The following is a 13,951-nucleotide window of genomic DNA, read 5'->3' as shown; positions in this document are numbered from 1 at the left end:
ACCTATCATGATAATTTATTATTTCGTGACTTCTGAATAGTGGACTTCCGGAATTTGTTTATTGAAAATGGTTTGATGTAGTCACTAATGGCCGTTGTGTCCATGCCTCTTTCCTCAACCAGCGTTGACGGAAAGAGCTCTTGTTACCTCCCCTCGAATGGCCAAGTCAATCTCTCCTTTTCATATATCGTGTCTTGTCTTCTGTTGAAAGTCGGCATTCACAATTTTTGGGTTCAATCAACTTTTGGTTAATACATGCATGCATGTAATAGCTGTATCACGCATTTAATTTCGATTCATTCAAATTACCTCCTTTTGTAAGCATTCCATAAAGGATATGCTCCGTCGAAATAGTTCTAGTCGACCTAGTCGAAGCAAATCAACATTGTCAACCTATCCAAAACACGATTTTGTCGACCCTGAAGAGTCTCGTATGCATGCTCATGCTGCAGCAATGCATGCTTTCAATAGGGCCCGAGAAAGGAATGGTACCAGTTCTGGAAACAAGAACGGACTTTCACGAAGCAATACTACAAGTCAAGAAAATCGATGGCGATCGAGTCAACAAAATAGTTCTACAAGTCTTGATAACCCAGGGCTCAAACGTCAGCAGAGTGTTCGGTTTGCAGGTCCAAATGCAGTAAAGAGACGCCAATCAGCGGGAAAAAGAACGGATCCCCCAGGACTGAACCAGAAACTAAGTACTGCTACTTTGAGACCTATTGTGATGACCACAAATACTCCAGTCCCAGCAGCGTATCGTCCACCAAGCCGTTCTTCATCAATTGGCAAAGCTTCACTTAGTAAATCAGCCGTTCGGGACTACTCTGCTCATAATTACGTTACCAACTTGGATTTCGACGAATACTATACACAAGAGAATGATGTAGCCTCGACACCATCTTCATATCGCCGAATCAGAAAGTCAAAGTCTATGTTTAGCCCCTTGTCGGCGCCAACCAACGTCTTCTATAGCAATGGTAGCCCTGACCGCACCAATTGTTCATCCACTCCGCGGACTCTAGAGAGCAATGCTCTATTGCGAGCTCCAAAGTCAATGAGCTTCCTCCGAGGGGGGCGAGACTACTTCAAATCTACATCGTCTTGCGAAAGAAATGACGATGCCGTCCAAATGGCCAGGGATAGATTCTTTGTTCAAGCCACTCAACAAAGACTTCGGGAGCAGCCATCTTTCCTTTTCAGGTCGAAGGCGCAACGGCAGGAAAGGCCTTTTCGAAAGTCGGTTCGAAGTAGCAGTGGAAAGTCTGCAGCGACCTACAATTCGGCCGAATCTATAAGAGAGGGTGGTCTAAGAGCCAAAGCTCGCAAGGTGTCCCAAGGATTAAAAAGCAAACTCCGGAGAGTATTTGGCCGCAGCAAAGAAGAGCCCGTCGCTATCCCCAATCAACAGGTTGACGCCATTGAGACTCACGTCCGAGCATACGGTGGGCAATTATCATCAGATCATGAGTCATTCGATGATATTCCTAGACCCGACGAGGCCGCATTTTCTCATGTGGCAGCTAGAGTCCCATCATTACGTGCTATTGCCTCAAGTCAAAGACTTAGGTCACAAAGTGGTAGTATTCGTAGCCTACGAAGTGATCATAGTGATGAAAAGTCCAGAGTAACAAGCTGGACCAATAGTACAGCTAACAATACCGTCACCAGTCAAGGGCTGCGTCCTCCGCCTAGCAGAGATCAAAGACTTTCTATCATCAATGAATCAGGTACACATATCTCTAAAGCAACATTCCATCGCCCAAATGTAAAGAATCAACATCCGGCTTACCCAGCATTTCATCGCCCTGGCCATGTCCAATCAATTCGACCAGGAGGTGTAGATAGTGCCAGACTTTGCTCTGCTTTGATGAAGCGTCTCGACGAGAATAGCCCAGAAGCAATACTCGCAAAGTCAAAGAAAGCCAGTACTGATACTCTCGGACTTGAGAAAGTACCCAGACGAAGTAGCTCCTTTACCGATCCTCTTTCACAGCCCAAGCCATGGATTCGACAGGTCCCCCCTGATTGTGACTCAAGCAATCAGAGCCAAAATCAACTTCCTGAATTATACCATTCGAACAATGCTGACCCAATACCCACCACGAGCGGCGAAGAACTATTTGGTCAGGCAATTGGCTCTGAGCATCAATTTAACTCGGCAGATTTACCATTATGTAATACACAACCTCAAAATCAAGACGATGTGTTTTCCTCACACCTAGGATCTAGTCGTGGTAACTCCTTCCACCAAGTTAACTCATTTCATCAAGACAACTCATTTCATCAACGTGTTCACCTGCGTAATTCGAAGTCTGTACACAGACGTCACTTATCCGATATTGATGCCGCATACGACCCTGTACAAGACCCTTCAGGGCTCACTCCACAGCAAGTCGCACAGCGGGACGATCCTATAGTTCCAAAACCAAAAGTCATCCGCGAGGCAAGGTCTGCATTTTTCGGAGGCACGACCTTTGCAATCGATAGAGCCGGAAATACAGTCCGTATCGTCGTGCTTTAGCAGAAAGCGATAATTCTGCTGTTTACAACGGAGTGAGCATGGCACCGGTGAATGATGATGTTTATAGCGAGAGTGTTTATTCTAGAAGTATTGGCCGTAATCTTTCTGAGGCTATGAGTAGTGATACATCGGTACCACTCGCAAATGTCCGGATGCCGTCATTGCCTGTCGATAGCTCAACCCCCAATGGTGGCGGTGGTGGTGGTGGTGCTGTAATTATCAACAGCACAACCTATCGTCCAACTAATCCAAGACAACGAGGTGAAAATTCCGGTGGTTCGATTGAATGGCAAAAATGGATGTCGTCTGAAGTGGCAAAGTTGGAAAAGACCACCCGGAAATGATCGAGTGAGCGTTAGCAACATCGAACGATCACTGTCACCCACGCCTACGATGTCGAACTCCCTTCACATTGCGCACAGAAGAGAAAAGGCCCAGATGGCTGATGATGATACGGATATCGCTCAGAAAAAACTTTCTGTTGGTAAACAACCGCTTGGTCTCATTCAACAGAATCTTAATGCTCAAGTTCTTCTGAAGCCGATCCTGAAAAATCGCTCAACGACATCTTTGGCTGAGAATGGTTTCATCGACAACACAAAACCATGCGTCGTTCCTCCTGCACCACTACTTCCACCCCCGCTTCCTATTAGATCGGCATTAAGACCAGCACAAAGCAAGTCGAGTCTGAAAAGTACCTCGAACTTCCAACATGTACCAGCAACCCCAAATTCCGTCACCCACGCCCAGAATCCAAACACAAAGGCTCGCAACGTCTTGCACAAACGTCTCTCATCTACAACCCTCAGAAGCGCACCAACAACACCCGATCATGGTGTAGAAAAACAGACTCAGAGTACGCGCAATGTACTCCACAAACGAAACATCTCGGATGCCGCGATGAAAAGCAGTAAGAGTATTAGAAGCGTGAAGAGTTTCGATACGAGTGTAAGTCAAAATTATAGCTTTACAACGAGCCCGGCGAAATTGGTCAAGAGGAGTGGGAGACCGGTGTATAACTTTACGCCGCAGAGTAGTCCGGGTACGGGTATTGGGGCCGCGGTGGAGAGACAGTTTGGGAGCGCGAATGCGAAGCCAAATGCGAATGCGAATGGAAGTTTGCATGGTACGGGAAGATCGAGAGTGAGAGCTGGTGGGAGGGAGAATGAAAGAGTTGGTGGTGTTGTAGGGGGTGTGGATGATGTTTATGGGGTTGAAGGAAGTGGGGTGGTGGGTTCGAATGGGTTGGGGGTGGAGCAGCAGCAGGTGGGTAGTAAGCAGATGGTGGATATGTTTTTGAGTAGTAGACGGAAGAGAATTGCTAGTGTGGGGACGATGGCGGGGGGAAGTATGGGGGAGGATGAGGGTGGGGGGAGTGTTGGTGGAATGGGTGATGGTTCGGTGTTTCTTTAGGTTAAGGGGCTGGTGTATGAATATTGGGAATAGATGGAGGGTAATGAGGTCATGACTTGTGGGTTTGGGTGGTTGGAATTAGGATTAGGATTATGTATATACTTTTGGTGGGAATTTCATGTGTTAAGTAAGTGCTTGGGGACTCGGTTACTTGGGATTGGGAATTGGGGATCGGGGATCGGGTGTTTTATGAGACTGGGAAATGGAAGAGTAAAGTGCTTTGAGAGGGCTAATATTGTATTGACTAGTGCTGATGACATTATTTTTTTAATAGAAAGATTAGAGTTTAGTATAGATGCCTAGCTGTGGTTAGATTAGTATACTATTATCAGTATGATAATTGAGGTATAGAAAAATTAGAATTAATTGTAATGCTTATCAGGATCAGGATGTGATTAGACTGAATCTTTATTCTGAATTTTGGATGTGAAGATTTGTATGGGGAGGAGCTGCAGGTGGGAGATGGGAGTTGAGGTGAAGGGGGAGAGTTTGGTGGGAGAGGAGAAGGGGAGAAGAAAGAAATAGGGGATGGAGGGGAGGGAGAGGGGATAGGTAATGATATTGTAGATGCTAGATGAGCGATGCGGTAGCGGAATGGTCTAATGATGATCGTATGAAATTATACTATGGTTTCCTCTCTTGTGAGGGCGTTTAAGTTCAAGAGGAGAGGCGGTTCTATTTGATGAGGGCTATGAGTCGATATGGTATAATTTGGCGCTGAGTATCGTTTCTGAAGCAAGCGATGGGTAGGGACTCGGTAGTCGAGCGATATGAAGGGAAAATTGGGAGAGTGGGATCCTGGGAAAGAGGAAGGGGGAGAGGGGAGGAGGTAGGTGTTTTTGAATGTACATGTATAATTCTGTAGCTGATTTATCTTCGTCGTTGTATTTAGGGTTGTGTTGTGATTCTGGTTTGCGTAGCTCGTGCAGTTGAGCTAAACGAGAATAAAGTAATCTGAACTGAACTACTGTAGTCGTACTTGCTACATGGGCAATACTTCATTTGTGGTATTGGAATATGAAAGGGGTTGGTATGTTTTTATAGATTTGATGCTTGAGCTTTCTACGAGAAGGTAGAGAGAGGTACAGAGGTAGAGAGGTAGAGAGGGCGTGGTATTGGATTATGTCGTGTTTAAGTTCGAGCTAGGATTTTAGTAGAACGACTGGTTGGGTGTTGTACTCGAATCGAATTAGAGCTTGTTAAGTAGGTTTTGTTGTGTGTATGAAATTTCAATTATAGGATGTAGTGTGGTAGGTTGAATACCTAGTAGGTAGTGGGAATTTGAAGGCTGGATTGAGTAGGATGCTAGATTTCTTGGCGTGGGTTTAGTTTGATTTAGTTTAGTTTAGTCTTCTGCTTTGTTTGTTGGTGTTGGAATCTGGGTGAGTAATTGTATAGGGGGACAGTTGGGGGTTTCTGAGATGGGAAATTTTGTTGTGTGAGATTTGTATATTTTTTTTGAGGCTCTTGATAGTTTTAGAAGGGCGAGGTGGTTTGCAGGCTCATTATGATTGAATTCTTTGGGATTTGAGTGAGATGGACTTTGACGATAGGGAAGTTGAGTGTCAATTTGTATTAAGTTTGTTCGTAGCCCTATCCTTTACGTGGGAGATTCTATTTCCTGCGGCTAACTTTTCCCTTGATATTCTCTCCAAATGTATGTCTTCGTATGGTTATTTGTATCAGTTGTGGAGATCTTGAGGAAATGAGGCTCGGAGCAATATCTGTGAGGAAACTATCGTACTTGGTGTTTATATTTGGCTTGAGGTGTGCGGGGTTCGTTTGAGGCTTGTGTGATTCTTTATTCTTTGACTCAAGGAGTCCTGAAGGTAGTGTGGGTTGGACTATGTTGGTATGTGATGGTTTGTTAGTATTGAATAAAGTTAGAGAGTGAGGAGGGAGCTTTCTTTTGCTATTGCGTTTATGCTTATATATTTCGAGATGGAATCGGCGTAGCTTGGAATGGGTTGTTGGTTGCTGATTATATCAAATCAAATTGTTAATATACCTTGAAGCTCAATGTTGGAATCTAAGTCTTTTGATCGTACATGTTTAGCGTTTTCATGAAATAGAAAAGAGAAGAGGAAAGGATACTATGAGTGGTTGGTAGAGGAGGAAGGAAAGAGAGTGAAGACTTAAAAATAAAGTACATGTCGATTCCTAGCGGTTAATTAAGGTGTTTAAGTTTTTTATATCGTGTCTTCAACAAAATGTTCCGCAAATCAACCATGATCCACATAGATATATCTTTCAGTAAGCTGGCATATAATACGCAATTTGGGATATACATGCACGCTGCCTCAGTGAGCAAGTGTATACCAAATTGCCGTTGTATTATTTTTTTTAGATTTTTGGACTTCTTTCTGTGCGACGGCGTAGTTGGTTAGCTCTTAGTTGTGGAGTCTTTTCACATGAGCATTGGTTAGAATGGATGGGATATTGAGAGAGTTCGAGAGAAGTGGAACTTCTGGATTGCGGCATGTGATGGGACTGGACGCAGGAGGTGTATAGAGGGGCTTCCAAGCGGGAAGAGTGGAGCTACTTCTGGTCTACACCTTCGGCTGATGTTCATCGACACCTACAGAATGGGTACTCATTCTGATCGAATTACAGGATTAAGGTCTCCGTGAGTAGTTGGATTTGAATTTTTGGTCCTTTAGTGATGATCGGGACACAAGGAGGAACGCAGGTTCGATGGGTAGCTGTACAGTATCTAGATATAGGCTCCTTCCAAATCATAGTAGAAATATAGTTGAATGCCTGCTACCCTCCAGTTTAATCTAGAATGTGTTTCCTGATCTTCACCATAATTTTGTATGAGGTCCTAGTCAACTTCTTCTATGCCAATCAATGATAAACACTGGATTCTTTGCCCTTGAATTACTGCTGAAGCCAGAGACTCTAATCGTACAGTTTATCCCAGTGTATGTTGTTGTTAATGGGTACCATTTTTTGTTGCATTTTTCATGCTCTTCCAGTCCCTTATTTTTTACTACGGTGGATCATTTATTCTAAAAGGTAATGTTATTGGACGCTGGGGAGGACATTGGAGTTTACCATTTAACAGTAGTTGGAGAATTAGCTCAAATTATTATTAATAGATGGTTAATAAGTGATCTTTGAAGCTTTACTGTGCGCGAAAGAAAGGTTCAAGCTCATTATCATTAATCATTACACAAACTCAAGCTATCCATGGGACGTGGAGAACTTTATGGGACCTATAACAGTGAGCAACAAGAAGTGAAAGCTAGATTCTGGCTATTTCAAGTTCCTTTGGTCATGGTGCGGAGCTTCGCCAGCTTCGCGCATTCTCCTTCAAATTTTGCGTGCTCTAGATTGAAGTAATCTTTTATACTCAAACTATGTCAAGGTTGGTGAGAATCATTTAATACTGGGGATTGAAAGACTCACATAGTATTCTTTCAAGCCTTACAAGTAAAAAAAAATCACACAACGTACGCAAAACGTCAAAATCTTCAAAAACAGCTTTTGTCCTTGTTTTGTCATTCATTGTTTTTTGATCCCGTGATACGGGGTAGCGAGAACTCGAAGGGCAAACCACCAACATCACTTCAATACTTGACACATTCAAACCTTATCTATTCAATTAAAGGAACTCTCAAAACATATCTTGCTAATTGTGAAATGGTTGAAGTTGCTTAATTTGACCATATTTTGGCTTTGAAAATAGGGACTCACCAATGAAGTGTCAAGATTTTCTGACCAGCCATACCAGGAATTTGATGCAGATTATGCAGTATCAAAAATTTGTCATAGAATGAGGTGTTATTTCTTGGTTTACTCGTTTCAAAACAGTGTGAGATCTTTGAACGTAATTGGAGGGATTGAGGCGAGTAAGTTGCGCTATGTTCAGGAGTTTTCCCCGACCAGGTAAACTGCTTCGCAATTCAGCGCATACGGAACATACCATGATGCGCCAGAAAAACTGATACAAACTCCCAATCCAAACTTCCAAAGCGTTAGTAAAATCTCCAAGTTTACAAATACAGCTAGAATCATCGAAGAATCACACTAATCATGTGGCATTTGCAGCGCTTATTCGATAATCTTGCGACACCGCCCTCGACACGACAACCATCAAAAGCCTACCCAATACCGCACGATTTGAGCGGATAATAATCAAAGTGAGAAATCAACGTCCTCTGATCTTCGCACTGCCGATATTTTCCATAGAAGCTCGAAGTGAGCTGCATCCTCATACTTCGATCGAAGCACGAATATACACGACACACAATCCAGCGGAGCCCAACAACAAAACCCCTCAAGACTCCGAAAGCAGCGAAAAATCAAAGTGTACAACAATTCAGACAGCGAACAAGAAGCAACGGCTAAAAGAATAAGAACAAATTCAGATAATGAGGGCAGCGGTGGCACTTGCGCCCTACGAAGATATCTCGCAGACTAAGATAATAAACGAGACGCTGGATACTATGATTACAATTTACAAGTGACTTCAGCATACGGAGAAGATGGGAAGAAGTACAGAGTACAAGAACATAGGCAAAAGCAATGAAGAATGATACTGGCTTGGGGTCGGTTAAACTCTTAAATGGTTAACAAACAACTCAGTGAAAGTATTACAACAGATCTGGGCCCTTTTTTTTGGACCAAAGAAGAAGAATAGGTTAGATTTCCCCAATTCCGTTTGAAAATTGATGTTGGTGAGGGCTACAGTTTTCGGTCAAGACCATGGCCTACATCCTAACTTTCCAACAGCGAAATTTCGCTGGCTTTCCTTTACCACCATCTACCTTGTTCAGAAAGTTGAAGATTGGCGACAGATATGCATAAATATGAGGAACATAGTTGATGGGAAACTTTACTGCAAAGGAACACAACGGGAACACGAAAATGGTGAGTAGTGGCATCGAAGACTTTGCAAAAATGTTGCGAGGACAAACATACATACGAGAAAATTTTCATACACAGTGCCATGAATGATACAAAAGATACACGGCGACTTCGACCATCGAACTCCAACCAGCCTTAAATATGGCCGCCAAGAGTAAAATAAGCCATTCGTACGAACTTATCATGTCAAGATTGGAAACGCTGGGGTTGAAGTTTGGGCGGCCCAAAATATGTACGTCTCCGTAATTGTGGCAAGAGGTATATATAACAGTCTTGCATATAGGATTACTGATCGACAAACGTCCCATAGATATATATACTATACACTGAGCTACAATATTTCACGCCATATACTACATACCCAATCCTTCAACCAAAATGCCTGCAGGTAGAAATCCCAGCTCCGGCATTCCCACTGGCAGCAAGCCTAAGAAATCTACACCCAAGCCCCCAAGAAAACCCACCCAAGTCATCCAACCAACAAAATCAGCATCAACTAAGGATAGCGAGCTTCTTTCATCATCCGGTCAAGATGCAGAAACCCAAAAGGCAAACAAAGCTATGGAGGAGATAGAATTCGTCCCGACCATCAAGAAAAAACGATGGGGGCATGAGAATCTAGATCCCGCAACATACACGGGACCGGATTCAGGAGGTCATAGATTAGCTCAAGCATATGGGGAGCGGTATAAGAAGGAACAGGAGGAAAAGAAGAAGAAAGACCCACAGGCAGGGAAGCGTAGATCGTAGACAAAGCAAAGAGAGTAAGGCTGGTATAGGCGATCTTGATGGATGAGGAAGAAGAGCTTCTTGTGGAGTGCGATGATGACGATGTCAGGTGTGTTTGAAAGAAATTCAAGTACCGATTTCGAGGCACAATGAGAGGAATCTAGATATCTATTAAATAGCCATTTCGCCAAGATCATTATTTCACCTGCACTAGTGTCAAAGAGAGGTAGAAATGCTTGCAGTATCAAAAATGATAATGCAATCACATCGTTCAAGTAATTCTTGCATGAAAAAACTGCTCATCTCCTTTCTTGAATAACTCGAGTATCTTCGTAGAACAACCTGGAACTAAAATTCCTATCTTCCTCATGTCATTACCAATACCAGCAAGACAAAAGATCCATTCCAATGACATCTCTGTACAAAATGACTCCACGCATTTAGTATTCACCCCAAGTCCTTCACTTTCCTTAGCATTTCCCCATTTCGTCATTTCACCATTTCACCACCTCATCATATCTATTCCAAATCCTTAAATTAGAACCCATAAACCACAGATCCATATTCACACTCACAATTCCTCGCCATCCCACTCACTCCAGCATCCACTCATGCCAGCCATTCAATCAAGAGCCTCCCACACCAACCTATCCTATTCACAGGTCTCCACCCCCCTCACCTTCATCTTCACAATCACCAAACCCAACCATTAACAAAAGAATCACAGCACAGTACACCGCTCACAGCACATTTTGTCCCCATGAATCAATCACATTTCCATGCCCCAAAATACTCAATTCACTTTCCATCTCATATCCCCTCACCCTCTATCCACACTTTCCCAAACATCCAAATCTCAGCATAAATCTCCATCCAAACCAAACCGAAATAAATCAAACCAAATAAATCAAACCAAATAAATCAAACCAAATAAACCAAACCAAACCAACCCAAATTCATGCCCAAACCCCAATACCTTCTCCCCTCCCCATCCCCAAGACCTCACTAGCACTCACTAGCACTCACTAGCACTTATAAAATTTCTCCCATGTAACTCCCTCTCATAGGTAACTCTAGTCAACCAGTCACCCAACCATAAGTTTCAAAATCCACACACTGATACCTAGGTATGCAAAACCAAACAATTCAATTCAATTCACCCCTTTCTCATTCTCGCTTCGAGAACCTCCAGCCAATAGAAGAACGGAATCTTGATGATTATTCAAAACTAGGTAGGTATCCATTACAATACAATAACCACACATATCATCCACAACTACAGACACTCATAGTAATATTGAACATACATACTATACATTCAAGAAGAAAAGATGTGTGTGCTTCTATGAGTATACTGCAGACCGTATTGAAATTGTCAATAAGACGTTTTGGTGTTTTTTCAAAGACTTTATTTAGATCACCAAGTGCAGTTTTCTCAGGTATTGATTGGATTGGACTGTGATTGCGGTGTATATTTATTCTTCCAAATAATTCATTGTATCGAGAGAATAAAGTTATTAAAGAAGAAATACGAGTACCGTACCAAACCTCGATACCTACGGTACAATATCTCACAAAAGAGAAGCTCAAGCAACAAACGCCCTCAAACTACCACTCCGCCCTCTCAAAGTTCCTACGTCCAGGTACTATTCTTCAACTCTTATAATCAATCATTTCCACCGCCATCAAAGCCGCATATTCTCAATAGAGATAACAAATTTTCGATCACAAAAGCAGCCATGTATCGCAATTATCACAGCAAGTTTATGGAGGAAAGTGAGAGGTTGACCAGATCCAACTCGGCGCCGGAGCAAGAATCTCGAGACGCTCCTGGGGAAATCCCTAGACAAGCAGCAAGTCGAACAACTAGACGAATGCCCAGCATGGAGAAGATGGAGGTGCCTGTTATTGTTTCTCGACGATCGCCAGAACCAGAATCGCGACGTGCATCACACACTCAACGTGCATCACGAGAACCCCCACGAGAACCACGACGAATTTCCAGTAGAGATGACATGCAAGATTTCGCTTTGGTTTCTCCGAGAACAGAAAGACAAAAATCGAGCCAAAGATTAAGACAAGCTCCGAGTATGGAGCGAATGCAAGTCTCTTTTCATTCTTCTGATTATCCAAGACCAGTCTTGAGACCCGTACCGAAACCCGTCTTTCCCATCGTTGCTTCTTCCAAACCGCCCAATCGATCGATCCCAAGCGCACCCAGTTCGATGAGAATGTCAGCAGATGATCTAGAAGGTAGCGAATACCTAGAACCAACATTGGCGGAAAGTAATTTTGCGCGACAGAGTGTTTCTAGCAGCGTTCTCAATCCTGGTTATGGTACTGTAAGTGCGTCGTCAAAGCCGTGGGGAAATGCCGCAAAATATATGGAATGGGGAAACGTTGCACAATACATGGGGTTGAAAGGCGGACGCAGTGGAGCGGAGAACAAGAAGCTTGTAATGAAACAACCAGGTTCGAACCGTGCTCCTGTTTATACACCACAGCGTTTAGAGAGTGATGTATTCACATTCAAAGCTCCATTGACAGCCAAGGAACAAGAGCTGCGAGAAGGTATTGCGAGAAAGTCTAGGGAGAAGGAGGAGAGGGAGAGACGCGAGACAGAGGCTGAGGATGCCGCAATGGATGATGTGGAGTTTGGGCCAACAATCCCACCTTATACTCCGAAATATCAATCCTCCTTTGCCAACCGCAAGGGATTCTCTTCTCCAAGTGGAAGTGGAAAATTCTCAGCTAGAGGGGAGAATTCGCGAAGATTGAATAAAAACGAAGAGGATGATTTATAGTTTCAGGAAGAATTCAGTAACGGTGACTGAATTATGGATATCACAACTTGATGATCATGGAAATAATCGGCTAAGAATAACGTGATAATGATTTTTGGGACGGGCGAATTGCCATCTGATAGATAAGGTACAAAAGGGAATCAGGGATTTGATATGGCATGTAGATAGCTCATAATGAAATAAGATCAATGGCCACAAGTTAAGCTTTTTTGCGGGTTGATTTGGGCCGTCCCCTTTTTGGTTTGACGTCGACCCCTTCTTCTTCCGACTCCTTTTCATTCTTGATATCATCGTGATCAACATCCTCACTCCCAGGTGTGTCTTCAGGATCCTCCGTACTTCTATCTTCAGGCTCAGAATGGATTTCTTCCTTTACGTTGGTATCCTGGATTCTTTCCTTCATTTCTTGAACGGCCTTTGCAGCTTCATCTTCCTCCCCGTTCAAGGTTCGACAACCAAAGCATCTCCATCTCCCTAAATCGGCCAAGGATTTTGTACCAGGTGGTGCTTGACCATTGACAAGTCGACAGTTTTTGCATATCAACGCCATACGATTCTTTGGATGTGTCTCATCCTCGCCCAACAACAAATCTAATACTCGATCGTACCAGTGTCCTTCAGCGACGAACTCTCCACTCTGAGCATATTGACCTTGTGCATATTGAGATGGACCCGAAAATGCGTTTGGTGCAAATTCAGCAGGGCCTGGCTCACTTCGAGGAGCGATAGGCGATGGAGATGGAGCGACAAATGAAGGAGGGGTCCTGCTACCAAGTGGTTGAGGGGTGGAAGGTTGACTCGGAATCTGGTTAGGGCGGGGTATATTTGCTGTCGCAGGTGGGCCCATGCTTGTTCGTGGGGGTTGCGCATCTTTATTCTTTGGAGTCTTTTTCACAGATGCAGTTCTCTTCGGTGCAGGAGGTTTTGGTGGAGCGCCACCGTATTTCTCTAGAAGCTCTTGTGTGGTGTTATATTTCGTGGCAGCCTTTAATTTGTCGATGGTTTTTGTTCTCTCAGCTTGTTGTTCTTCCAGACGACGCGCGATAGAGTCAACCCTGTATTCATAATATCTCGTAATACCACTTCGAATGAGATAGATTCTAATGAGTGAATCAGCATACGATCAGGATAATATGTTTCTTTGGTGATACTAACATCAAAGGACTTCCCGCAAGACCAGTATACTCCAAGACTGTCAAATCCTTCCAACCGATCACTAAAATTGCTATGACGAACACCACCAAGTATGCAAAGCTCGAATACAATGTCCATAATGCTTTCACACGTCTGCCACGAAGCCTTCGAGAATCTAGCTGTGATTGTGATTTTGAAATCTTCTCTGCCAAAGCAGATAGTGTTTTTTCAAAGGAGGCAGGAGAATTATCCTCGCGCTTTGCATAATATTCAGGTTAGTGAATGGCCTAAACGTACAACTTTAAATGGAAGCTTCACATACCTTCCAGGGCCAAAGTGAAACCATTTTAGAGAATGAATTCGGAATTTGATGATAGTAAGAGGAGTTAGTTGTAGGTCACCTCATATTGAAGTTCATATCAATAGGTAGGTAGGTGAATGGTAGAGGAAAGGAGCGAGAGTGTTCTTGGTGGGA

The 13,951-nt window shown here is 43.4% G+C and overlaps 3 protein-coding genes across 3 annotated transcripts; 2 read left to right on the top strand and 1 right to left on the bottom strand.

Annotated features, from left to right (window-relative positions):
- Positions 1-337: 337 nt before the first annotated feature.
- EAF02_006365 (uncharacterized protein) lies at positions 338-3,937 on the top strand (the record flags this gene model as incomplete). Its single annotated transcript, XM_038902413.1, has 3 exons — positions 338-2,451; positions 2,505-2,736; positions 2,786-3,937. The coding sequence occupies 3 exons, from the start codon at positions 338-340 to the stop codon at positions 3,935-3,937; spliced, it is 3,498 nt and encodes a 1,165-aa protein (XP_038757633.1).
- A 7,340-nt stretch (positions 3,938-11,277) lies between these two features.
- EAF02_006364 (uncharacterized protein) lies at positions 11,278-12,342 on the top strand (the record flags this gene model as incomplete). The annotated part of the gene is made up of 1 exon (XM_038902412.1): positions 11,278-12,342. One exon carries the CDS (start codon positions 11,278-11,280, stop codon positions 12,340-12,342), a length of 1,065 nt encoding a protein of 354 aa, XP_038757632.1.
- A 199-nt stretch (positions 12,343-12,541) lies between these two features.
- On the bottom strand, positions 12,542-13,822 carry EAF02_006363 (uncharacterized protein; the record flags this gene model as incomplete). Its single annotated transcript, XM_038902411.1, has 3 exons — positions 12,542-13,442; positions 13,498-13,733; positions 13,799-13,822. The coding sequence occupies 3 exons, from the start codon at positions 13,820-13,822 to the stop codon at positions 12,542-12,544; spliced, it is 1,161 nt and encodes a 386-aa protein (XP_038757631.1).
- Positions 13,823-13,951: the final 129 nt, after the last annotated feature.

The sequence above is a fragment of the Botrytis sinoallii genome, assembly GCF_014898435.1.
Source record: "Botrytis sinoallii strain Bc 23 chromosome Unknown BSIN_010, whole genome shotgun sequence".
NCBI lineage: Eukaryota > Fungi > Ascomycota > Leotiomycetes > Helotiales > Sclerotiniaceae > Botrytis > Botrytis sinoallii.
The sequence above is the reverse complement of the archived record's forward strand: the minus strand, read 5'-3'. Positions and strand labels throughout refer to the sequence as shown.